Source organism: Saccostrea echinata, unplaced genomic scaffold (genome assembly GCF_033153115.1).
Source record: "Saccostrea echinata isolate AGI-Se365-2 ecotype Australia unplaced genomic scaffold, CSIRO_AGI_Sech_v1 ptg000034l, whole genome shotgun sequence".
Taxonomy (NCBI): Eukaryota; Metazoa; Mollusca; class Bivalvia; order Ostreida; family Ostreidae; genus Saccostrea; species Saccostrea echinata.
Genome location: NW_026889783.1, coordinates 4,385,001 through 4,411,455, shown reverse-complemented (window position 1 = coordinate 4,411,455; position 26,455 = coordinate 4,385,001). Strand labels below are relative to the sequence as shown.

At 34.0% G+C, this 26,455-nt stretch overlaps 1 protein-coding gene across 4 annotated transcripts in view; it reads left to right on the top strand.

Moving 5' to 3' along the window:
* LOC133199602 (TOM1-like protein 2) overlaps positions 1 to 26,455 on the top strand; it is a 70,068-nt gene that overhangs the window by 35,844 nt on the left and 7,769 nt on the right. The window contains exons 9-15 of one of the 4 annotated variants that reach the window (XM_061335441.1): positions 2,240 to 2,369; positions 2,607 to 2,709; positions 2,835 to 2,907; positions 3,030 to 3,056; positions 4,772 to 4,801; positions 9,780 to 9,845; positions 13,757 to 13,802. In XM_061335441.1, coding sequence (XP_061191425.1) covers positions 2,240 to 2,369; positions 2,607 to 2,709; positions 2,835 to 2,907; positions 3,030 to 3,056; positions 4,772 to 4,801; positions 9,780 to 9,845; positions 13,757 to 13,802 — 475 coding nt within the window. The remainder of the gene's footprint in view (positions 1 to 2,239; positions 2,370 to 2,606; positions 2,710 to 2,834; positions 2,908 to 3,029; positions 3,057 to 4,771; positions 4,802 to 9,779; positions 9,846 to 13,756; positions 13,803 to 26,455) is intronic. The other 3 variants (XM_061335442.1, XM_061335443.1, XM_061335444.1) reach the window with 3 other exon arrangements.

Genomic DNA, 26,455 nt, shown 5'->3' with positions numbered 1-26,455 from the left:
TTTTTTTTCATAAACAGTGATATATATGCTTAAAATAAGGGAAATCCTAAACGAAAAGCTCCCCTAGATCCCAATTTCTCATTGGTTGTCCCAAAATAAAATCGATCAAGGTCAGTAAACATGGCGGATAAATTCAAGTTGTGATGTTGACATACACGAAAAATAACCGATATACGGATTGTTCTGTATATTTTTGGATCAATTCATGTCTTGCATAACTACATTTTATGAGTTCGGGTAAGATATGTTAATAAAATACCCACTTACTGATAATTTGAGCCGAAATCTGTGCGGTAGTGAATCATTCCTGCACTAGCACCATTACGGAGATCCTAAGGAGTTGTAGCCCTCTCCCAAAAAAAAAAAAAAAAAAAAATCAGAGAGGGCTACATTATTGCAGCTATCGTCGTTGTTGTCGTAAACTTTTCACATTTTCATCTTCTTCTCAAGAACCACTGGGCCAATTTCAACCAAACTTGCCACAAAGTACTGTAGATTCCTTATTTTTCGCGAGTACTTATTATCGCGAAATGGCTCTTTCACGTCAAATAGCGAGAACAGTAATTCGCGAGTGGACGGTTGATCAAGGGATTTTACATCGATTTCAACACCATAAAAATAAAAGCGAGAAATTTTATTTTGCGAGTGGTGCTTCTCGCGTAATTACGCAATAATTAATTCCTCGCGTATATTTAGGAATCTACAGTATCCTTGGGTAAAGGGGATTCAAGTTTGTTCAAATGAAGGGCCATGCCTTCTTCCAAGGGGAAATAATCATGAATTTGTGAAAAATTAATGGCATCATTTAAAAATCTTCTTCTCAAGAACCACTGTGCTTGAAAATATGAAACTTAAGTGAAGCATCCTCATGTAGTGTAGATTCAAGTTTGTTCAAATCATGACCCCCGGGAGTAGGATGGGACCACAACGGGCGATCAAAGTTTTACATAGGAATATATAGGAAAACTCTTTAAAAATCTTCTTCTCAAGAACAACAAACCCATGATTAGTCATATTTATATGGAAGCATCCTCAGGTAGTGTAGATTCAAGTTTGTTCAAATCATGACCCCCAGGGGTAGAGTGGGGCCACAATGGGCGATCAAAGTTTTACATAGGAATATATAGGAAAAATCTTTAAAAATCTTCTTCTCAAGAACAACAAACCCATGATTAGTCATATTTATATGGAAGCATCCTCAAGTAGTGTAGATTCAAGTTTGTTCAAATCATGACCCCCAGGGGTAGAGTGGGGCCACAATGGGCGATCAAAGTTTTACATAGGAATACATAGGACAAAGCCTTTTAAAATCTTCTTCTCAAGAACAGCAAAGCCATAATTAGTCATATTTAAATGGAAGCATCCTTCAGTAATGTAGATTCAAATTTTGTTCAAATCATGACCCCCCAGGAGAATAGAGGGGTCATAACAGGGGATCATAGTTATACAAAGGAATACAAATGATAAATCAATAAAAATTGTCTTCTTAAGAACAGCATATCCATTATTTGTCATATTAATTAAAAAGCATCCCCTTGAAGTATAGATTCAAGTTCAAATCAACACCCACCCACCAACCCCCTCGAACCACTTTTATATCGAAACTTTTCAAGACTGAACTGATTTCTGCTTTTTCCAAGCCAGAGTGCTCAGGAGAGTGATGTGGCCCCTGGGCCTCTTGTAAAGATCAAGGATGCTAGGTAATAAAAGAAAAACTGTGCTTTACCATGATAGAAAATATATTTAAACTAGGGATGGCAATCAAATACAGAATTGCTACAGGTAATCAGTTAACCGCAAGATGTTTCGGTTAACTGAATTTTTCTTGATAATTTTTTTCAAGAAAGCTCTATTCATATATGCAAGAAAACATAAAAAAAATGGCATTAGTGATATTCTATTTATATTTGATCAAAACCCAATAATACATTTTATTTCTAATTACATAGAAATAAGTAAATTTAAAAAACCATAAAACATGCCTGATATATCAGAGATAATAATAATTTTTCAGACAAGATGTCATATAAACTCATTCTGCATTGTCACCTTAATCAGATCTAAGTCTGAACTATTTTTGATTAACATTGTTAATGACTTACTGGACCTATCAGGACCTTGACTCAGGATCATATCTCAAATGACGATCAAAAAAAATAATTGGGGAAAGGAGACATGCATTTTTGTCTGCAACAAAAAACCCGGCAAACAAACATCTAGGTCTACATTTTATTTTCAGGCGTCCTCACCTGGACCCGTCCCTTCACAGCCTGCCCCAGCTGTAGGAAATCTCATTGACCTAGGGGATGACACCCATGTCCCAGCCCCACAGCTGGCCCCACAAGTTACATCACAGATGGCCAATCTAGGTAAGAAATCCTATAGGTGAATAGAGGCAGATGGAAAAGTTGTTACAAAATACATGTATCACCATGGTTGACAGTGCTTACCAAATTGCACAAGGGTTACATAATGTCACTTAAAACATAATATGAAATAAATTCAAATTGTATTCTGCAATATCTATTGTCTCCATTAGGTATTATTGTGATTGATTTGTACTCTTTACGTGTACAGAAAAAATCACGTTGTTGTTTTCTTGGTAGATATTGGAAGCAATTCAGCGCCGAGCACAGGTCACAATGATGATGATTTTGATATGTTTGCCCAATCCAGACAGTCCTTTGATACCAATAGACAGACAATGGGGTAATTAAAAAATATCTGTAACAACACATCTGTGAGGCAAGAACTCAATTAAACATTGTCTACTGTTCATTTAAGATCAGTAACTAAATCTTGGCATGACAAAATGTAAAAATTTTATGTTTTAGAAGTTACGCAAATCAGCAGGAGGACCAGTTTAATAAAGCTGGATTAGGAGCTGTGGTCAACTCCAAAAACAATGTAAGTCATTTCTTATGACACCAGTATGCTAAGAAAGTGAATAGGTTCCGTGCCATGAACACTAAATCTTAAGAATTTTAAAGCATGTTTATGAAGAATGATTTGTCAAAATGCCTTTTCAGTTTACAACAGATGAGGAAGTATTACAGGTAATAAGGAATGATTGTAGTGGCAGAATTAAGCTGGTTCTCGGCTTCATTTCTTTGCTTTACTGTAATCAACTCTCATACTTGATAACATTTTGTGTGCTGGATTCTGGGAATTCACTAACGTACATGTAAAACTAGCTCATCAGCCTCTGAAGTTAATCAGTTTTAGCTCACTTGAGATGAAAGCTCAAGTGAGTTTTTCTGATCAACTTTTGACTGGCATCTGTCTGTCTGTAAACTTTTCACATTTTCAATTTCCTCTCAAAACCATTGGATCAATTTTAACCAAAGTTGGCACAAAGCATCCTTGGGTTAAGGGGATTCTAAGATTTTAAATTGTTCAGATGAAGGGTCCTTTTCCAAGAGGACATAATCATGAAAAGGCAAAATAGGTTGGGATCATTGATAAATCTTCTTTACAAGAACCACTGGACCAGAAAATATGAAATTTTAATGAAAGCTTTCTAGGATAGTTTAGATTCTAAATTGTTCAAATCATGGTCCCAGGGATAGGGTGGGGCCAAAAGTTTTACTTTGAAATATATAGGAAAAAAATCTTTAAAAAACTTCTTAAGAACCACTGGACCAGAAAAGATGATATTTATTTGAAAGCTTCTTTGGGTAGCATAGATTATAAATTGTACAAATCATGGCCCCCTGGAGGGAAGGTTTGGGCCATAGTAGGGGGATCAAATGTTTACATTGAAACATAAAGGAAAAAATCATTTGAAAAAATCTTTTCAAAAACCAATGTACCAGAAAAGATCAAACTTGTGTGAAATCCTCTTAATATAATGTAGATTCTAGATTGTACAAATCATGGCGGTGGGGGAGGGGGGGGGGCACAATAGGGGATCAAAGTTTTACATGGGACTATCTAAGAAAATTTTTTGAAAATCTTCTCTAGAACCACAATAGAACCATTAATTCGCAAACATTCCCAAGTTGTGTGGATTCAATTTTTTTTTCAAGTTATGGATCCTGGGTTAAAGTGGCTTAAATCAGGATCAAATTTAAAATAATGCATGTATATAGGAAAAGAATTTTCTTATCCATGACTGCAAGGTCATCTTAGTTATATTGAAACATCCTCATGCCATGTGGATTCAGAGACCTTTTAGACCATAATATGGGATCACAATGTTTCATGGGAATATTTTTTTTTAGAAATCTGAGGATTACAGCAAGGTTTAAGTTAGTCAGGTGAGTGTTGTGGCCCATGGGCCTCTTGTTACAGAAACCAGAGATACACTGTAAATTTTGAAGAAATTTCAAATGATGTTTTTTTTAACATTTATTGTCATTGTTCAGATTCTTATAAATCACTGCTCTGTGAGGCTATTTTCACAATTCTTTGATTTTATTTTAAATCTATGAGAGAAAAAGTTACCTTAGTTTTTTCTCATTTTATTTTAATGTTTATCAGCTATTTGTTGAACATGTTGTGAATTATAGTCACTGTAGACACAGTCACATCGTTAACATTTTGGGTACATTTGCTAACTCATGTAAATCTGTGTTAAGTATACAGGGAGGAGTTTAACTAAGGGATGATTTGATTGACATGTGTACATTACAGCTCATATGATAGGCATATAGGGAGGAGTTTAACTAAGGGTTGATTTGATTGACGTGTGTACGTTACAGCTCATATGATAGGCATATAGGGAGGAGTTAAACTAAGGGTTGATTTGATTGACATGTGTATGTTACAGCTCACTAAAGAAGAGGAGGAGGTCCTTAAGGTAACAAGTCATGCATGAGGAAGCATGGTCAATGACCAGGGATCACTCATCCGTGACATGGTCAGATCCATAGTCAGAAGAATGTCACCTTCAGAACCTAATATTTTTGTTCTCTATTTAGTGTATACACAAAAAAAGACAGATTCTGTTTTACTTTCACTTTTGATTTGAGAAGTACAGACAGGCCATATGTGTGTTATACGTATATTGCCACGAAGACGCAGCAATGCATTCTGACCTTGCTTTATAGAAATGGGAAGGGAATTCAGAAGTTTTTTCTAAAAATGCATGATCATAATTTTTCTCAGCTCAAAGTAGTTGCTGTGTCTGTAAATTACACCTTTTTTTTCACTTAACTCATTTTGTGTTTTAAAAAGTGGCACATTTCCTCTGAGTCAGATTTATTAGCTCTTCTGAGCCAAAGGCTCAAAGAGCTATTGCTATGGCCATTTGTGCGGTGTGCGTAAACTTTTTAGAATATGGGCCATATCTCAAGAACCCCTTGGTCAATTATTGTCAAATTTGTCACAGGGTATCCTTGGCCCAAGGGCTCCCTTTTATACTAAAACTGGGGTTGTGACCCTTTAACAAGGGGAGATAATTAGGAAAATAGAAACAAAAGTACTGGTTGCTAAAAGATCTTCTTCTCTAGAACCACTGGGCAGATTATCACCAAACTTACACAAAAGGATGAGGATATGTTGTAGATTAAAATTTGCACGGGGATTTACCCTGGGGCAAAGGGCGTGGTCTCAAGGTCACTTCAAAGTTGACCAAAAATTACATTTTATTAAAATGTTGATATTTTGCTTACTATAAGGACTAGGATCATCAAATCTTGTCAGTTGGTGCATCTAAGGACCTCATATCATGTTGACTCAAAAGTAGGTCACGGTGACCTACTTTTTAAATTTTGCGGCCATTCTTTTTCAAAATGATTTAGAGGCATATTTTGAACAATTTAAGGCCTATGATCATCAAACTTTGTCAGTTGATACATCTTGGGTCCTCAAAGTACGTCAACTAAAAAGTAGGTCACCTTGACCTACTTTTTGAATTTTATGGCTAATCTTTTTTAAAACAATTAAGGTCATTAATTCGAATACGGGGAGGCTTAGAATCATTAAATCTTGTAAGATGATGCATCTTTGGGCCATAAAACATATTTATTAAAAAGTAGGTCACAGTGACCTACTTTTTGAACTTTGCAGGCATTCGATTTCAAAGCGTTTTAGAGGCATAATTTGGACATTTAAAGTCCTATGATCATAAAACTTTGTAAGTTGATGCATCTTGGATCCTCAAAAAAGGTCAACTGAAAAGTAGGTCACCATGACCTACTTTTCAATTTATATGACTATAATTAAATATTTCAGGTACTAATCGGCTTAGAATCATCAAACTTTGTCAGTTGATGCATCTTGGGTCTTCGGAGTAGGTCGACTAAAAAGTAGGTCACAGTGACCTACTTTTGAAAATTTATGGCGTTAATTAAATATTTCGGGTACTAATTGGCTTAGAATCATCAAACTTTGTCAGTTGATGCATCTTGGGTCTTCAGAGTAGGTCGACTAAAAAGTAGGTCACCGTGACCTACTTTTGAAAATTTATGGCTTTAATTAAATATTTCGGGTACTAATTGGCTTAGAATCATCAAACTTTGTCAGTTGATGCGTCATGGGTCTTCGGAGTAGGTCAACTAAAAAGTAGGTCACCGTGACCTACTTTCGGAAAATTTATGGCTTTAATCAAATATTTTGGGTACTAATTGGCTTAGAATCATTAAACTTTGTCAGTTGATGCGTCTTGGGTCCTCGGAGTACAACAACTGAAAAGTAGGTCAGGGTGACCTACTTTTGAAATTTTATGGCTGTATTTAATATTTTCAGGAATTATTTGGCTTAGAATCATCAAAATTTGTCAGTTGATGCATCTTTGGTCCTCGGAGTAGGTTGACTGAAAAGTAGGTCACCATGACCTACTTTTGAAAATTTATGGCTGTAATTAAATATTTTGGGTACTTATTGGCTTAGAATCATCAAACTTTGTCAGTCGATGTATCTTTGGTTCTCGGAGTACAGCAACTGAAAAGTAGGTCACGGTGACCTACTTTTTTTTTTGTTTTGAAAATTTATGGCTTTAATTAAATATTACAGGTACTAATTGGCTTAGAATCATCAAACTTTGTCAGTTGATGCATCTTTGGTCCTTGGAGTAAAACAATTGAAAAGTAGGTCACTTTGACCTACTTATAAAATTTTATGGCTATAATTTTAAAAAATATGTTAGGTATTTATTGGCTTAGAATCATCAAACTTAGTTGATGGGTCCTCAGAGAATGACAAGTGATAAGTAGGTCACCATGACCAACTCTCAGGTACTAATTGGCTTAGAATCATCTTGGGTTCTCAGAGTGTGAATTGGAATTTCAAGGGTTTATCTAAATATACAGGATACTTCGAGGCTTCAAATAGAAGTGATAGGTTGTACAGTTTATCAGAAGAGCGATTCAAGGCCCATGGGCCTCTTGTATGTACAGAAGGATGTTGCTGTAACATTAACACAGATGCTATTACCTTAAGAAACATAAACAGATTGAAACTTGGATATTTTGATATTTGGATCAGATACATTTTTATGTGAAATATTTGCCAATGACAATAGTAAGCTTATACATGTATCACTGTAGGAATATAGACTATTCTAAGCCATTATATATGAGGAACATTATTACAGAAATAACATTTTATTAAATGGCATTTGAAATTTAGCCTGCAGAAAAAAATTACTCAGAATGCAGATGTGTAGTCAATGGAAATATGTCAAGTATTAATCATTTCAGCTTACTCGATTGTTCAAGTGGGCTTTTCTGATCAAAGTTAAGTCAGTCTGTCCTGTACAATTAGGCTCAAGTCACTTAGAAATCTTAAATAACTAAACAATAAAGAAAACAAAAAAAGAAAAGATTCCTAATAGTGTAGATTCATATTTGTTCAAAGTTGTGTCTCATACATAAGTTATGGTGGTTTCAATGGGGGAGGGGGGATAAAGTTTACTTAAAACTTTGTAAGAAATATCTTTAAAAACTTTTAAATTTTCAAAAAGAGCAGGAACTAATTTAAATCATACTAATTTGAATGGAGTCTTTAATCCTTGTAAAGAGTAAGGCTTTCTAATTTATATGTCCTTAGGAGCCAAAGTGAGCAATGTAGTCATCCCCATGTGGTATAGATATAATTGTATTCAAAATATGACCCATAAAGTATAGGTGGGTCAATTAAGGATCATAATTTCTCAGTTTCATCAGAATACATGCAATTTTGAAAACAAATATTTTCTAGAACACAAATTGATCTGCAAGCATCCCCATGTAGAGGAGAGTAAAATTTGTTCTAATTATAGCCTCTGGGACGGGGATGGAGCCACAGTAAAGGGGGGGGGGTTGATTTCTACCTAATATTGTATTCAATTTTTTTAAAAATATTTTTTCAAGTTCAGCAATCTCTTGTGTATGGTATAATTTCCCACACAAGTTTCATGTTGATGATAACAATACCTTAAAAACATAAAATTTAAAAGTACAAAATTTGGAGAAAATGGCAGATGCTTTCTATACAGGCACACAGAGAGATCAAAAACTATGTGGAGCATGGTATGAATCTGCAAAGATGAGCATTTAATGATACATGTAAAAACAAAATCTGGAGATTAGTCTTGATTGTCAGCCCAGACAGAGATTGGTTTAATTATTAGTGTATTTTATAATTAGCCCTTTCACATTAATGTATTGCAGGGCAAATTGATGTACCTTTGGCAAAGCTTTTTTGCTTGATAATTAAATGACATTTATTAAACAATTGCTGTTATATCATTTTTCACCAAACTATATCAATTTGCCCTGCAAAAGAGCAGTACTACAGTACAGTTATCGTCTATTGGTGAAGCATCACAAGTGCCGTATGGCTAACTTAGAGTGGCATTTCTTTGAAAAGAATATTGCTGTTGCTATGAACATGATTACTGTTTCATGGCGTATGCTGACTTCAGATATTATCTTATTATTTTCTTTAGATAAGAATTATCATGATAATCATTGATGTAAAAGAAAAATTACTCGAGGTTTATAAAATTTTTCATATAAATGTTACGTTTTCCTTTTTTTTTAAAAAGAAATAAAACAAAGATGCCTACAATTTTCAGGGTCAACCCTCTATATATAGACTTTGTAATATTATTGTACATTTATATGGTAGAAATGTCCTTTAAGTGTGTAGCCAAAAAGGGGATTCATTGAGTATTGTGGCTCATTGGCTTCTTGTTTAGTGCTTGAAATATGTATTGAATGATTGTATTGTACTAACTTTTAATAATATGTCTTTTAAACCTAATAAATATATTGATTTTATTTTTTTTTTGAAGGGGAAAAAATCTTAGCAAAAATGAATTTAATCAACCCACACCTATTCTTTTTCAAAGCCAAACTTTTGGTACAGTTTTTGGATTTGACAATATTAATACATTATGGTCTCTTGTGGGTTCCTTATCAAAACATCTTCTTGATTTGGCTGTAATGGAAGACCAGCAACTGAAAAATTTTGAGTTTCAATGATGGTTTTCTACACATTCTTTTATAACTACACAAGAGACAGAATTTCATTGTCTCTAGCAGGACTGTTGACAATGAACTAGAACACAAATGTTTTAATATTATGTGCACAAGTGTATCTCTTTCATTTTGTGTAGATTTGCTGTATTCTGTATTTTCTTAACAGTCTGTACTTTAGACAGATACTAGTATTTGTGTATTGTAGATTCTAGTTTTGGAAAAGAATTAGTTTAATATTATTGTACTTCTATTTCACACACATTTTCCATTCAATTTATTTTTTAATAGTATTAGCACTAGAAATTAAAGGCCCATTGATAACAATTTTCTTCCATATGATTTTATTTTTACAATGATTGTTTATAATTGTAGTTACAAGACAAAGAAACAGATTATGCCGAGATGGAACAGTGGCTGACAGCAGAGCAGAAAGCCAGTGTAAGTACCAGTACTGTGTGAATAGGTGTCTACCTTGTTATAGTTACCTAAACAACAGAACAGAAAGCCAGTATAAGTACCAGTACTGTGTGAATAGGTGTCTACCTTGTTATAGTTACCTAAACAGAACAGAAAGCCAGTGTAAGTACCAGTACTGTGTGAATAGGTGACTACTAAGTTATAGTTACCTAAACAGAACAGAAAGCCAGTGTAAGTACCAGTACTGTGTGAATAGGTGTCTACCTTGTTATAGTTACCTAAACAGAACAGAAAGCCAGTTTAAGTACTAGTACTGTGTCAATAGGTGTCTACCATGTTATAGTTACCCAAACAGAACAGAAAGCCAGTGTAAGTACTAGTACTGTGTGAATAAGTGACTACTAAGTTATAGTTACCTAAACAGAACAGAAAACCAGTGAAAGTACTAGTACTGTGTCAAGAGGTGTCTACCATGTTATAGTTACCTAAACAGAACAGAAAGCCAGTGTAAGTACTAGTACTGTGTGAATAGGTGACTACTAAGTTATAGTTACCTAAACAGAACAGAAAGCCAGTGTAAGTACCAGTACTGTGTGAATAGGTGTCTACCATGTTATTAGTTACCTAAACAACAGAACAGAAAGCCACTGTAAGTACTAGTACTGTGTCAATAGGTGTCTACCTTGTTATAGTTACCTAAACAACAGAACAGAAAGCCAGTGTAAGTACTAGTACTGTGTCAATAGGTGTCTACCTTGTTATAGTTACTTAAACAACAGAACAGAAAGCCAGTGTAAGTACCAGCACTGTGTGAATAGGTGTCTACCATGTAAGTTACCCTTGCATAAAGAACAAGTGCACTTATGGACCCCGGTAAAAGGTGAAATGATGAAGATTCAAATTAAGCGTAATTTTTCATCTCTTATCATCAATTGATATCTAAACTGTAAGATTCAACAAATTTTAGCACAGAAATTCATTTTTAAAACAAAGAGCAAAGCCATACAATGTGGTAAGGGTCAGCAGATATGTGTGATTTTCTATAGTAAATCGAGGATGGGCATTCATTTCAAAGCCTTTGTTTATTGTCAGCCTAACGTTGTACAAACTTGTGCTAAAGATAAAACACATTATACATTTATAAAACTTGTGTGACCATAGGAAATCTGTTCAAGATTAGACTGGTACTTAAAATATGAAAAATGTATGAAAAGCTCAATGTTTTTCCTATAGCAAGTAAGAGCTTTTTACTTGTGTGTCCATTGTTGAACCCACCTGTGGAATAAATTATTTTAAATAGTCACACGAGTTTTAACCGGTAAATATTCCTTAAAAATGCTCACCATAAAACACAGCCACGTTTTATGTCATTTGCCAAAGTAATTATTACAACGCTAATTGAAAATGATTTGTACAAACTTTTTGATTCATTATTACTCACATGTATATATTCAGCTTTACTGGTTTTAAATAATATCGAAAAAAAATAAATCAAACTATATTCTTAAATGGTAGTACAGTAAAACATTTCACCCTTTACACCTAAATACCCTTTTGTAATTTAAAGAGTTTTTATCACGTATCTAAATTTCTTAAAAATGAAACACTATTGTATTCTTGAAACATATAATTATCGTTTAATTCTGAAATAATGTTGAAAACGGCCGTAATTAGACGATAAAACACCCGTAATATAGGGTCCTCGAAGTAAAAATCTCCACTAATTAGATAGGGGTCACGTGGTACAGAAACGTCATAGGTGTCAATGGTCAATAGAACTCGTAAAGCTTATCGTAAGAAAAAACATATTGATTAGATTTTTACGCTAAATAAATAGAATTAAGAAATAAACAACAATGTTAAAAAGTTCTCTGGGAAATGAACTTGGTTGGTCACGTGATCAAATCCTGTGAAGCCCAAAGGGCTTCTCAGAAGATTTGATCACGTACCAACCAAGTTCATTTCCCAGTGAACTTTTTAACATTGTTGTTTATTACTTTTATTTACATTTGAGACGAATATTCTGAGTAGAACTGCATTTATTACACAAACGGCCCGCCGTATTGCTATGTTGTGACGCGCAATGACCTAGAAGCTGTTTGTTCTTCAGAGTTCGCCTCGCTCCAACATTTGAATATTTACATGGATGTTAAGCCGTCCAGTTCAGGAAATAACTGTTCGTAATGAAAAAACAATGATCGCTACTGAGAATAATCTTACTATTATTGTACTAGTTCTTTATATATGAAGTCAAAAGCGGTGCTATATCGTCTTCAGTTTACATACCTTCAAAGGAATTTCGGGTTAAAAAGGTAAGCGTGATTTTAGGCTAATTAGAAACATTCTTCACACCAAAGAAAGATCTAACAATCATTTGTTGAACGAAAAAAAAATATATGTTTCAATAATTTTATCTTTTTCATCGCTTTGACGGTTCAGAAGTTCCGAAACCAGTGTCACTGTGACAGAAATATGTAGACAAGATATCGTCTCGCTGTGTGATTCGGTCACGCCATGACCTCTGACCCCCTAATAAGTTCATACAGAATTGAACATATTTTCTCTTCTATAGGTTCATCTAAGAAAAATATTTGCAAATGTAAATAATACATAATATAGCCGGTTGAAATTTTGACATCGACTATATTCCTTTGGTTAGGAACAGTCAATCTTTTATGTATGAACGTCTAGCAGAGAGAAATAATCAGAAAATATGCCTACAGTTGGAGAGGTCACCGAAGACGAAGCCGTTGACAACTCGGGACTTTGACTAAAATAGAACGAATTACTAAAGTATAACTTCGAAAACATTTATGAATATGGGAATTTTAATTCTCCTTCATTGTTATTTTAATTAATTATATATAAATAAATCCTGTATATCTTCTAACTGTTCCAGCAGTGAATATCATGTACTATGACATTTCTTCAATGGCGCCATACGCCATTACGAAGTTCACAACATTCCTACTAGATTCTGTGCGACTTTTAAAAAATGCGTGTTTGTAATTTATTATTTTTTAAAAGGTATTTTTCCTTAAAATATTTTATAGGACAGAAAAAAATCGTGATTGATCGGGCACAAACGATTGCTCTGAATGGAGATAAACGCCATCGCATTTGCAGAACATCTCTCGACCAAATCCAGGAAATGTGGGAAAAAAATTCTTCGTAAAACCTTTCTTGTGCACATTTGTGCATCCTAAAGCCATAGATTATACCTTACTAGCTGTCAATTATCAAATCATCTCTTAATTATTTTCTAACAGGTTTAATAGACACAACAAATGAGCCCTTTTGTACATACACAATAAGTACCTCGCTTGACCAGGATTGACACCTATGACGTCAGAGCAATGGCGCGTAACATCGGCGATCAAAATATGCATACTGAGAAATTCAAACTTTGAATCGCTGAAACATCAAAAATATTAATTTTCTAGCAAAGATTTTTAAATATATGAATTTAATAGCATGTAAACTTTGCTATATCAAAAAATTTTGAGACGTGATAAAAACCCTTTAAAATTGATAAAGAAAATAATGTTAATATTTATTGTATTTTTTCAAATGTAATCGTGCAGAATTCTTAGTTTGATCATTGTTGCTACAGGCAACTATGCAGCTTCATTCAATTTTTTTAGGTCACCTGAGTTTACTCAGGTGACCTATTGCTATCTGTTTTCGTCCGTAGGCGTGCGTCGTCCGTCGTCCATCATGCGTTAATATTTGAACATTTTCAGCTTCTTCTCTGAAACCTCTCAACCAATTTCAGACTTGGACAAACTTCTACACATATTGATTATCTGATACATCACTGTGTATATATGTCAGTTATATTTAAATCAGTTTAGATGGAAAATACATGTTGTTTATAATTTGTGTAATTTTAATGTGTGTGATATTACATTTATTTCTTTTTTAAATTTCAGTTGAACGAACACAAAAATCAACAAAAAGATTCATTATCCAGTTCAGGTTGGTTTGATTTAAAGCTAAACAAGTTAATTCAATCTTTATGCCTGAGCATTAAAGAACTTTCTTGTTCTTGCTTTATAGTTTTCAAAAGTTTTGTCCTCTGACATTGGTATTGACACTCAAGAGCACTAAGACAAAACAGCATATACAAAGTTGTTCTTAAGGTTGCACTTTCATTTTGATGATTTACAAATCAACTTTTATGCCCTGCCATGAATATGCTGGGGCATATAGTGTTTGTCATGTCCATCTTACCATCCTTCTGTCTGTCCTTCCATCACTTTGAGTTTAGCTCAGTTTCAAAGTAAATATTCTAGATATATAAAGCAGAAATCATACATTGATACACATTGGTGAGAGCTATTCCACTTTGGCATTATTTTCTGATCTTGACCCTTTCTGTGACCTTGACCTCATGATTCTGTATTTTGTGTATAGTTCAATTTCAAAGTAACTGTTCAAGATATATTATCCAAAATTCATACTCTGATACATGTATATATTAGTGATAACTATTCAACTGTAGGAGAATTTTCTGACCTTGACTTTACCCGTGACCTTAGCTCAGTTTCAAAGTAGCTATTCAAGATAATTTTATCAAATCTTTTTTATTATGCCCCGCCATGAATATGGCCGGGGCATATAGTGTTTGTCATGTCCGTCTTCCGTCCTTCCGTCCTTCTGTCCTTCCGTCCTTCCGTCCTTCCGTCTGTCCTTCCGTCACACTTTGCGTTTAGCTCTGTTCAAAGCTCAGTTTCAAAGATACCATTCAAGATATTTTTATCAAACTTCATATGCTGATAGATATTGATGAGAGCTATGCAACTGCATCAACATTTTTTGACCTTGACCTTTCCTTTGACCTTGACCTCACTTTTCTTAAATTAGTGTTTAGCTCAGTTTTAAAGATACCATTCAAGGTAGTGTAATCAAACTTCATATGTTGATGCATACTGATGTAAGCTATTCAACTGCATCAACATTTTTTGACCTTGACCTTTCTTTTGACCTTGACCTCACTTTTCTTAAATTAGTGTTTAGCTCAGTTTTAAAGATACCGTTCAAGATAATGTAATCAAACTTCATTTGTTGATACATACTGATGTAAGCTATTCAACTGCATCAACGTTTTTTGACCTTGACCTTTCTTTTGACCTTGACCTCACTTTTCTTAAATTAGTGTTTAGCTCAGTTTTAATGAAAGCATTCAAGATATTTTTAACAAACTTCATATGCTGATACATACTGATGAGAGCTATTCAACTGCATCAACATTTTTTGACCTTGACCTTTCCTTTGACCTTGACCTCACTTTTCTTAAATCAGTGTCAAACTTCATATGCTGATACATACTGATGAGAACTATTCAACTGCATCAATATTTTTTGACCTTGACCTTTCTTTTGACCTTGACCTCACTTTTCTTAAATTAGTGTTCAGCTCAGTTTTAAAGAAACCATTCACAATATTTTTATCAAACTTCATATGCTAATACATACTAATGTAACCTTTTCAACTGCATCAACATTTTTTGACCTTGACCTTTCCTTTGATCTTGACCTCACTTTTCTTAAATTAGTGTCAAACTTCATATGCTGATACATACTGATGTAAGCTATTCAACTGCATCAATATTTTTTCACCTGGACCTTTCCTTTGACCTTGACCTCACTTTTCTCAATTTGTGTTAAAATGTTGCATTACTAATATACCCTCGGCGGGGCATTCATGTCCTATGGACATATTTCTAGTCAAAGCTATTCAGCTTTGTCATAATTTTTGTCAATGATCTTGAGCCCATTATTCCTCGTTTTGCATTCAGTGTCAAAGAAACTGTTCATGATATTTGCAGAATTACATCTCTGAGAAAAACTAGAATTCATGGAATTCAGAGTCTATTTACCCTTTAAATATTTAAATTTCAAATTTCTGTTCCATAAAGTGCTTGTCTGTTGAGAATTTTTGTCCTCTGCTTTCACTGAAAGTGGGGGATATTAATTTCGGTCTGTCTGTCCGTCTGTCTGCCCCCACCCACCCCGATCTGCACATGCTTTTCTTTTTTTAGCTCACCTGAGCTACAAGCTCAAATGAGCTTTTTTGATCACCTGTTGTCCGTCGTCCATCCAAAATTGGTACAACGCGGCTAGGATAAGACTGTCCATAAATATCACAGTGCACCAGCAATAGTAACTTCTCTGAACTACCTAGATATGACGTCATAATAGCATATGGCATCATGTTACTGCAAACTTGAGGTGACATGACGGGGAGAGTGTCATAAATATTACATTCCTTTCTTAAGGCATGTACGAAGTAGTTTACGTTGATGTTGAATTCAGGTGTCTGGATTTTTTATAAACTGCAGTATAATGGTGAATATTTACATTGACATCATAATTTCTATTTCCCGCATAATCACCGGTGTGAGATTGACTTGTCCGGTGTGAGACAGCAGTGTGAGATTTTTCTGTCTTACACTGTGTATTACTACGCCGCAAAAGATAAAGTAAACATTCCGTCTTTATATAAAGAAATTGTAACAATGTTAAAAAATATTACATATACTTAAAATGTTGTCATTTGACTTATTAAGATAAACTTATTTTCATTCAAAATATTGTCGTATTTTCACTTTTTAAATGGCACTTTTTTTAGATCGCGGAAGGGTCTTCTTGAATGAATGTGTACGCTTTCGGATAGATAAGTTTTTTTATTCCCAGTTTTTATCTATCTAATTAATTTACATGGACTGAAATTCATTTTATCAGTTTACACTGCGTGTAAACCATTTTCAGGTACGCTCTCTCTGATGGTGTATTTAGATTTTTAATTAGATGGAAAATTAAAAGAATATATTTTTAGCCCTATCATAGCGACGTCATTGACAGGCCGTTATTTTGGATAAAATAATGCGAGAAAAATAATCATTCATTACATACTCGTGTGGGAATAGTGAAATTCCACCTCGGGGCCAAGATTCACGGTCTAGGACTCGGCAAAGCCTCGTCCTAGACCGTGAATCTTGTCCCCTTGGTGGAATTTCACTATCCCACACTCGTTGTAATGAATGATTCTATTATTCTTGTCTTATATACAGTGTAATCAAGCAGTAAGAAAAAAGGAGGATGTAAAATTCTTCCCATTACACATCCGCAGAAAGAGTTAGAATTTATACATTGTTTATAAATTAGACTGGCACAAGTGATTAATAAGGATAATTTAAAGATGTTTTGTGTGAATCTTCAAGAGTAACATAGTATGTTATCTTATTGAATCTTGCTGGGGGATAATTTGATGTATAGCTCTAATTTGTATAAATTGCAATAAAGTGTGTAAAATACACTTCTATGTGTGGGTAAGATGAAGCTCTCATGATATAATTACTATATATAAACTAGAAACTCATTGCGAGCAATGAGAGGTCTTCCGTCCGATTCTGAAAATAAAAATGAAAATTCAAGCTGAAAAAGTGATAAAAGAAATTCAGACACTCTGGAGATTTAACCCTAATCGTCAGCGTGAAAACCCAATGTGCTAACCATTAACCATTCACTTTTTTACATCACTTCCTTTCACGACCGGAAGTAACGGCGATGCAAGATTTTCTCACGATTCAAATAAACTGATGACTGAATATCAGTCCTGAAGTTTTAGTCCTCAGTCGTTTACTGTTGCCGAACAATATTGTGGGACTAAATTCTAATTTTGAGAACAGGTAAACACACAACCGGAAGTGAATTTTATAAAAATCTCTGACTTTTCTCTAGACATTTGCAGTATCTGCAACATGCATAAAATCATTTCAGGTACTTTATCAATAAGCGATATTTATGAGAAAGTTAAATATAGGAATAACGTAGTTTATCTCCTTAAACCGGAAGTTGACGTTTTTGTTTCCGGTGGAATCTAACATATTTCAAAACAGCAAAAGAGATGCAATAAATTCATGTAAGTTTTAATTTAAAAAAAGAAAAGCTAAAATTTTTGATTTCTTTGATAACTTCCTGTGAGAAGCGGAAGTGACGACTGACGCGTTTAACCCAAATGGTTTCACCTACCCCTCAACGTCCATTACTCTTAAAATTTTGGTGTTTTAATCTTTTACCTGTTTTTGAGATCTCGCTCAGACAACTTCTCATTTTGAGGACAGGAAAACACGCAACCGGAAGTGAATTTTTGAAAAACTATTTAAGGTTACTCTAGACATTTGCACTCTGAATAGCACATTTAAAATTCATTTCAATTTCTTTATCTATAAAGAATATTTACGGGAAATTAAAAAATTCAAATTATTAAGTTTTTCTCCTCTAACAAGAAGTTGTCGTATTTGTTTCCGGTGGGACGAACATCTTTCGAATCTGCGAAAAAGATGCAATAAAGTGATGCAATTTTCAATTAAAAAAAGAAAAGTTGAAATTTTCGTTTTCTTTGATCACTTCCTGTGACGACCGGAAGTGACGACTGACGCTCTTAACCCAAATGGTTTTGCCTACATCTTAAGGTCTGTTGCTCATAAAAGTTTGGTGTCATAATCTCTTACCGTTTCCGAGATCTTGCTCTCACAACTTCTCATTTTGAGGACAGGAAAACACGCAACCGGAAGTGAATTTTACAAGGATATTCTACATTACTGTAGACATTTTTAGTCTGAATAACATATTTAAAATTCATTTCAAATACTTTATCTACAAAAGATATTAATGGGAAAGAAAAATACTCAAATTATGTAGTTTTTCTCTTAAAACCGGAAGTTGTCGTTTTTGTTTCCGGTGGGACCAACATATTTCGAAACTACAAAACAGATGCAATAATGTGATGTAAGTATTGATTTAAAAAAAGAAACTTGAAATTTTACGATTTCTTTGATCACTTCCGTAGGCGACCGGAAGTGCCGACGACGAACCAAAAGTAGCGACCCGGCTAGTATCTATCACGAACTATAATCCCTGAAAGTTTCACATTGAAATCTCTTGTAGTTCTTGAGATTATCCGCGGACAAAATGTCATTTTGAAATCAGAAAATGGTCTGTAACTTGGCACCGGAAGTGAATTTCCAAATTTTCTCTCAGATAGATCAAGTTCATGTTACAACACACTATTGCTGTAAATTTCATGTAAATCCCTCCAATAGTCTTCGAGAAATCGCGCACAAAAAATTAGAAAGTCAAAAAAATAAGAATAATAATAATAACTAGAAACTCATTGCGAGCATTGAGAGGTCTTCCGTCCGATTCTGAAAATAAAAACGAAAATTCAAGCTGAAAAAGTGATAAAACAAATTCAGACACTCTGGAGATTTAACCCTGGTCGTCAGCGTGAAAATCCAACATGCTAACCATTAACCATTCACTTTTTTGCATCACTTCCTGTCACGACCGGAAGTAACGTGACACACGATTTTCATACGATGCAAATAAACTGATGACGGACTATCAGTCCTGAAAGTTTCAGACTTCAGTCATTTATTGTTGCCGAGCAATTGTGAGAACAAATTCTAATTTTGAGGACAGGAAAACACGCGACCGGAAGTGAATTTTATAAAAAATCTCTAACGTGTCTCTAGACATTGCAGTATCAACAACATGTATTAAAACATTTCAATCCTTTTCTATAAGCGATATTTATGAGAAAGTTGAATATCGAAATAACGTATTTTATCTCCTAAAACCGGAAGTTAACGTTTTTGTTTCCGGAGGAGTCTAACATATTTCAAAACAGCGAAAGAGATGTAATAAGGTGATGCAAGTTTCAATTTAAACAAGAAAAGTTGAATTTTTTGATTTCTTTGATCACTTCCTGTGACGACCGGAAGTGACGGCTGACAGTTTAACCTAAATAATTTTGCCTACTCTTCAAGGTTTGTTGTCTTAATCTCTTACCGTTTCTGAGATCTCGCTCGATATTTTCTCACTTTGAGGACAGAAAGAAACGCGACCGGAAGTGAATTTTGCAAAGATATTTGACGTAACTCTAGACATTTGCAATCTGAATAACATATGTAAAAATCATTTCAAATACTTTACCTATGAAAGATATTTATGGGAAAGTAAAATACTCAAAATATGTAGTTTTTCTCTTATAACCGGAAGTTGTCGTTTTTGTTTCCGGTGGGACCAACATATTTCGAAACTGCGAAAGAGTTGCAATAATGTGATGCAAGATTTAATTAAAAAAAGAAAAGTTGAAATTTAACGATTTCTTTGAACACTTCCGGTGACGACCGGATGTACTGACGACGAAAACCAAGGTAATTTCGAACATCTAGAAGTCATGGTCTATCATCTCTAACAAGTCTCCAGTTCATATCTTTAGCCGTTTCTTAGATCCTTCGAGGACAAAATTTCATTTGAAAATCAGGAAATTGTCCATAACTTGGCACTGGAACCGAATTTACCAAAAAACGGAATTTCATATAAAATTCATATAAAGACCTTTTATTCCTGAAAATTTCAAAGAAATTCATTGAATAGTTTTCGAGAAAACGCGTGCACAAAATTTTGTCTAAAAAAAAAAGAATAATAATAACTAGAAACTCATTACTAGTAATGAGAAGGTCTTCCGTTATACTACTTCCTGTTTGCATCAACATGTCTTTTCCAACGTCGGTATTAGCCTAAAACTTATGTAGAAACAAAATAACTTAAAAAATTACTTTTTTGCTTCGTTTCCTGTCACGACCGGAAGTAATGACGACACACGATTTTTACACAATGCAAATGAACTGATGACTGACTATAAGTCCTGAAAGTTTTAGACTTCAGTCTATTATTGTTGCCGAACAATTGTGAGAACAAATTCTAATTTTGAGGACAGGAAAACACAAGACCGGAAGTCAACTGAATAAAAATCTCTGAATTTTCTCTTGACTTTTGCAATATCTACAACATATGTAAAAAACATTTCAAATACTGATATATAAGTGATATTTATGAGAAAGTTAAACCACGAAAAAACGTAATTTATCTCTTAAAACCGGAGTGTTAAAGTTTTTGTTTCCAGTAGAATCTAACATATTTCAAAACAGCGAAAGAGAAGCAATAAAGTGATGCAAGTTTTAATTTTAAGAATAAAAGTTAAATTTCTGATTTCTTTGATCACTTCCTGTGACGACCGGAAGTGACGGCTTACGTGTTTAACCCTATATGTTTTGCCTACTCACCAAGGTTTATTACTCCTATAAGTTTAGTGTCTTAATCTCATGCCGTTTCCGAGATCTCTCTGAAATAACTTTTCATTTTGAGGACAAGAAAACAGGCGACCGGAAGTGAATTTTACTAAGATATTTCACGTCACTCTAGACATCTGCAGTCTCAATAACATATATTAAAATCATTTAAAGACCTCTATCTATAGGCGATATGTATGGGAAAATTAAAAACCCTATTATGTAGTTTTTCTCTTATAACAGGAAGTTGTCGTTTATTGGTTCTGGTGAGACCAACACATATCGTAACTGTGAAAAAGATACAATTATATGATGCAAGTCTTATTCCAAAAGAGAAAAGTTGAAATTTTTGATTTCTTTGATCACTTCCTGTGACGACCGGAAGTGACGACTGACGCTCTTAACCCAAATGGTTTTGTCTACTCCTCAAGGTCTAATACTCCTATAAGTTTGGTGTCTAAATCTCTTACCGTTTCTGAAATATCACTGGGACAAGTTCTCAATTTGCGGACATTTAAACGCGCGACCGGAAGTGAATTTTACAAAGATATTTGACGTTACTCTAGACATTTGCAATCTTGATAACATATTTAGAAATCAGTTCAAATACTTTATCTGTAAAAAATATTTATGGGAAAGTAAAATACTCAAATTATGCAGTTTTTCGCTTATAGCCGGAAGTTGACGTTTTTGTTTCCGGTGGGACCAACATATTTCGAATCTACAAATAAGATGCGACAAGGTGATGAAAGAAAAAAATCAAAAAAGAAAAGTTGAAAATTTCGATTTCTTTAATCACTTCCTGTGACGACCGGAAGTGACGGCTGACACTTTTAACCCAAATGGATTTGCCTACTCCTCAAGATCTATTACTCATATAAGTTTGGTGTCTTAATCTCTTACCGTTTCTGAGATATGACTCGGACAAAATATTTCTGAAAAAAACGGAAATCGGACATATCTGACGACCGGAAGTGAATTTTGAAAAAAATGAAAGACACATTTGTAGGTATTTTCATTCTCTATTATCCCTGAAAATTTCAAGAAAATCCGTCCAGCCATCTCTGAGAAATCGTGAAAACAAGAAAGGGAACAAAAATAATAATAATAACTAGAAACTCATTACTAGTAATGAGAAGGTCTTCCGTTATACTACTTCCTGTTTGCATCAACATGTCTTTTCCAACGTCGGTATTAGCCTAAAACTTATGTAGAAACAAAATAACTTTAAAAAATTACTTTTTTGCTTCGTTTCCTGTCACGACCGGAAGTAATGACGACACACGATTTTTACACGATGCAAATGAACTGATGACTGACTATAAGTCCTGAAATTTTTAGACTTCAGTCTATTATAATTATTGTTGCCGAACAATTGTGAGAACAAATTCTAATTTTGAGGACAGGAAAACACAAGACCGGAAGTGAACTGAATAAAAATCTCTGAATTTTCTCTTGACTTTTGCAGTATCTACAACATATGTAAAAAACATTTCAAATACTTATATATAAGTGATATTTATGAGAAAGTTAAACCACGAAATAACGTAATTTATCTCTTAAAACCCAGAAGTTTAAAGTTTTTGTTTCCGGTAGAATCTAACATATTTCAAAACAGCGAAAGAGAAGCAATAAAGTGATGCAAGTTTTAATTTTAAAAAGAAAAGTTGAAATTTTTTATTTCTTTGATCACTTCCTGTGACGACCGGAAGTGACGGCTTACGAGTTTAACCCTATATGTTTTGCCCACTCACCAAGGTTTATTACTCCTATAAGTTTAGTGTCTTAATCTCATGTCGTTTCTGAGATCTCTTTGAAATAAGTTTTCATTTTGAGGACAAGAAAACACGCGACCGGAAGTGAATTTTACTAAGATATTTCACACCACTCTAGACATCTGCAGCCTCAACAACATATATAAAAATCATTCAAAGAACACTATCTATAGGCGATATGTATGGGCAAATTATATACCCTATTATGTAGTTTTTCTCTTATAACCGGAAGTTGTCGTTTTTTGTTTCTGGTGAGACCAACACATTTCGTAACTCTAAAAAAGATACAATTATATGATGCAAGTCTTATTCCAAAAAAGAAAATATGAAATTTTTAATTTATTTGATCACTTCCTGTGACGACCGGAAGTGACGACTGACGCTCTTAACCCAAATGGTTTTGTCTACTCCTCAAGGTCTAATACTCCTATAAGTTTGGTGTCTAAATCTCTTCCTGTTTCTGAGATATCACTCGGACAAGTTCTCATTTTGTGGACATTTAAACGCGCAACCGGAAGTGAATTTTACAAAGATATTTAACGTCACTCTAGACATTTGCAGTCTTGATAAAATATTCAAATATCAGTCCAAATACATTATCTACAAAAAATATTTATGGGAAAGTAAAATACTCAAATTATGCAGTTTTTCGCTTTTAGCCGGAAGTTGACGTTTTTTGTTTCCGGTGGGACCAACATATTTCGAAACTACAAATAAGATGCAATAATATGATGCAAAAAAAGATTCAAAAAAGAAAATTTGAAATTTTCGATTTCTTTGATCACTTCCTGTGACGACCGGAAGTGACGGCTGAAGCTCTTAACCCAAATGGATTTGCCTACTCCTCAAGATCTATTATTCAGATAAGTTTGGTGTCTTAATCTCTTACCGTTTCTGAGATATGACTCGGACAAAATATATCTGAAAAAAGCGGAAATCGGACATAACTGACGACCGGAGGTGAATTTTGAAAAAAATGAAAGATACATTTGTAGGTAATTCTTTTCTCTATTATCCCTGAAAATTTCAAGAAAATCCGTCCAGCTATCTCTGAGAAATCGTGAAAACAAGAAAGGGAAAAAAATAATAATAATAAAAAGAAAAAGAAGAAACAGTAGAATCACTATAAGGTCTTCCGTCTGAAACGGAAGACCTTAAAAAGAAGAAACAGTAGAATCACTATAAGGTCTTCCGTCTGAAATGGAAGACCTTAATAAGAGAATGGCGTGTAAGGTTCACGTCAAAACATGGCTGACGCAAAACAATTCCTGAATTTTCCCCTTCAATTCGAGCATTTCTGCATTGGACAGGGCTGATGGTTGTTTATGAGATGATAAAGTATGTGTAAACTTTCTTAGTTTAGCGGAATCATGAACATTTTCGGCGTGATGAATAATTTGTTTACAGTAGTGATGAGGCTTTCGCGCACCTGCAGGAGCGGATCCAAGGATTTACGAATTTAATAAAAACAATGGAAATGAAGTTCTAATACTTATATATATTATTTAATGAAACTATTAATATGCAAGTAATAGATATACAAGAAAATGCTAAGGAATGCAGCTGACAATCGCTACTTTCTAAAGATAAATTAATTCTAAATAAAATAATTATAAATTCTTTAGACGAATCAGAAGAAAAATGAATGGTAGCAAAATATCAAATCACATCAGGGGAACTGAATTTTATTAATGACACTCTTAAGAAGTTCCTTATAAGTTGTATATATTATATCTGCCTATTCCACCTCGCTGCTTCGAGTGGTGTGTGGGGGAGGGGGGGGGGATGTCTTGAACATAAACATGTAAATTACCATTATTTTGTAGAAAGAATTAAGCCTTATCATTTTGAAAACTTCAAGAAGAGTTGCTTGTGATATGAAGGTCAAGGTCATTTTATTTATAATCCAAAACATAAAAGCGACATTTGCATTCATTACAATAAAAGAGAGGGGGGGGGGGGGGGTCTGTAAAGATGACAACGTCTTCTACAGTTGACAAAATAAAAGAATGGTGAATAAAATGTGCACACATGATATATATCATACTCAACCATTTTTATTTAATATAAACTTGTTTCCATGGCAACAGGAAGATTTTTCTGGCCTATCTCAATCACCAGAGAAGTGTTACCTCTACACTTCATCCTAAGTGAATGAGCTCGGAGCAGTCCCCGTAAACTATATATACGACAAAAAAATCAATATTTTGTAGTGTTTAAGAAACGTTGGTCCTACGTTTTCAGAAATTCTAAGATATTTAAAGATATTTAATTCCTTCTTAATCAAATCAAGAAACTGGCAATACGTAAAATCTTCAAAGAGGGGCCTTTACATACCCTGTGAATATTACAGAAAAAAGAAGTTAGAAAGACGAAGAAATTGAAAAAATCGACTTTGAAATCCACTTTCTGTGACGACCGGAAGTATTGACGACGGAAAAAATGTTCATGGTGACATCTATAAGTCATTATCTATGATATTTGACAGAGTTAACTTTCATATCTTAAGCTGTTCTGGAGAAATGGAGCGGACAAAGTTCTTTACAAAATTTCCTCTATACAATAATATTAAGAATACTAGAAACTCATTACTAGTAATGAGAAGGTCTTCCGTTATACTACTTCCTGTTTGCATGAACATGTCTTTTCCAACGTCGGTATTAGCCTAAAACTTATGTAAAAACAAAATAAGTTAAAAAATACTTTTTTGCTTCGTTTCCTGTCACGATCGGAAGTAATGACGACACACGATTTTTACACGAAGCAAATGAACTGATGACTGACTATAAGTCCTCAAAGTTTTAGACTTCAGTCTTTTACTGTTGCCGAACAATTGTGAGAACAAATTCTAATTTTGAAGACAGGAAAACACGCGACCAGAAGTGAAGAGAATAAAAATTTTCTCTTGACTTTTGCAGTATCTACAGCATATGTAAAAAACATTTCAAATACTTATCTATAAGTGATATTTATGAGAAAGTTGAACCACGAAATAACGTAGTTTATCTCTTAAAACCGGAAGTTTAAAGTTTTTTTTCCCGGTGGAATCTAACATATTTCAAAACAGCGAAAGGGAAGCAATAAAGTGATGAAAGTTTTAGTTTTAAAAAAGAAAAGTTGAAATTTTTGTTTTCTTCGATCACTTCCTGTGATCACCGGAAGTGACGACTGACGCTTTTAACCCTATGTGGTTTGCCTTCTCACCAAGTTGTATTACTCCTATAAGTTTGGTGTCTTACTTTCATGCCGTTTCCGAGATCTCGCTGAAATAACTTTTCATTTTGAGGACAAGAAAACACGCGACCGGAAGTGAATTTTACTAAAATATTTCATATCACTCTAGACATCTGCAGTCTCAATAACATATATAAAAATCATTTAAAGAACTCTATCTATAGGCGATATGTATCGGAAAATTAAATACCCTACTATGTAGTTTTTCTCTTATAACCGGAAGTTGTCGTTTTTTGTTTCCGGTGGGACCAACACATATCGTAACTGTGAAAAAGATACAATTATATGATGCAAGTCTTATTCCAAAAAAGAAAATATGAAATTTTTGATTTCTTTGATCACTTCCTGTGACAACCGGAAGTGACGACTAACACTTTTAACCCAAATGGTTTTGTCTACTTCTCAAGGTCTAATACTCCTATAAGTTTGGTGTCTAAATCTCTTACCGTTTCTGAGATATCACTGGGACAAGTTCTCAT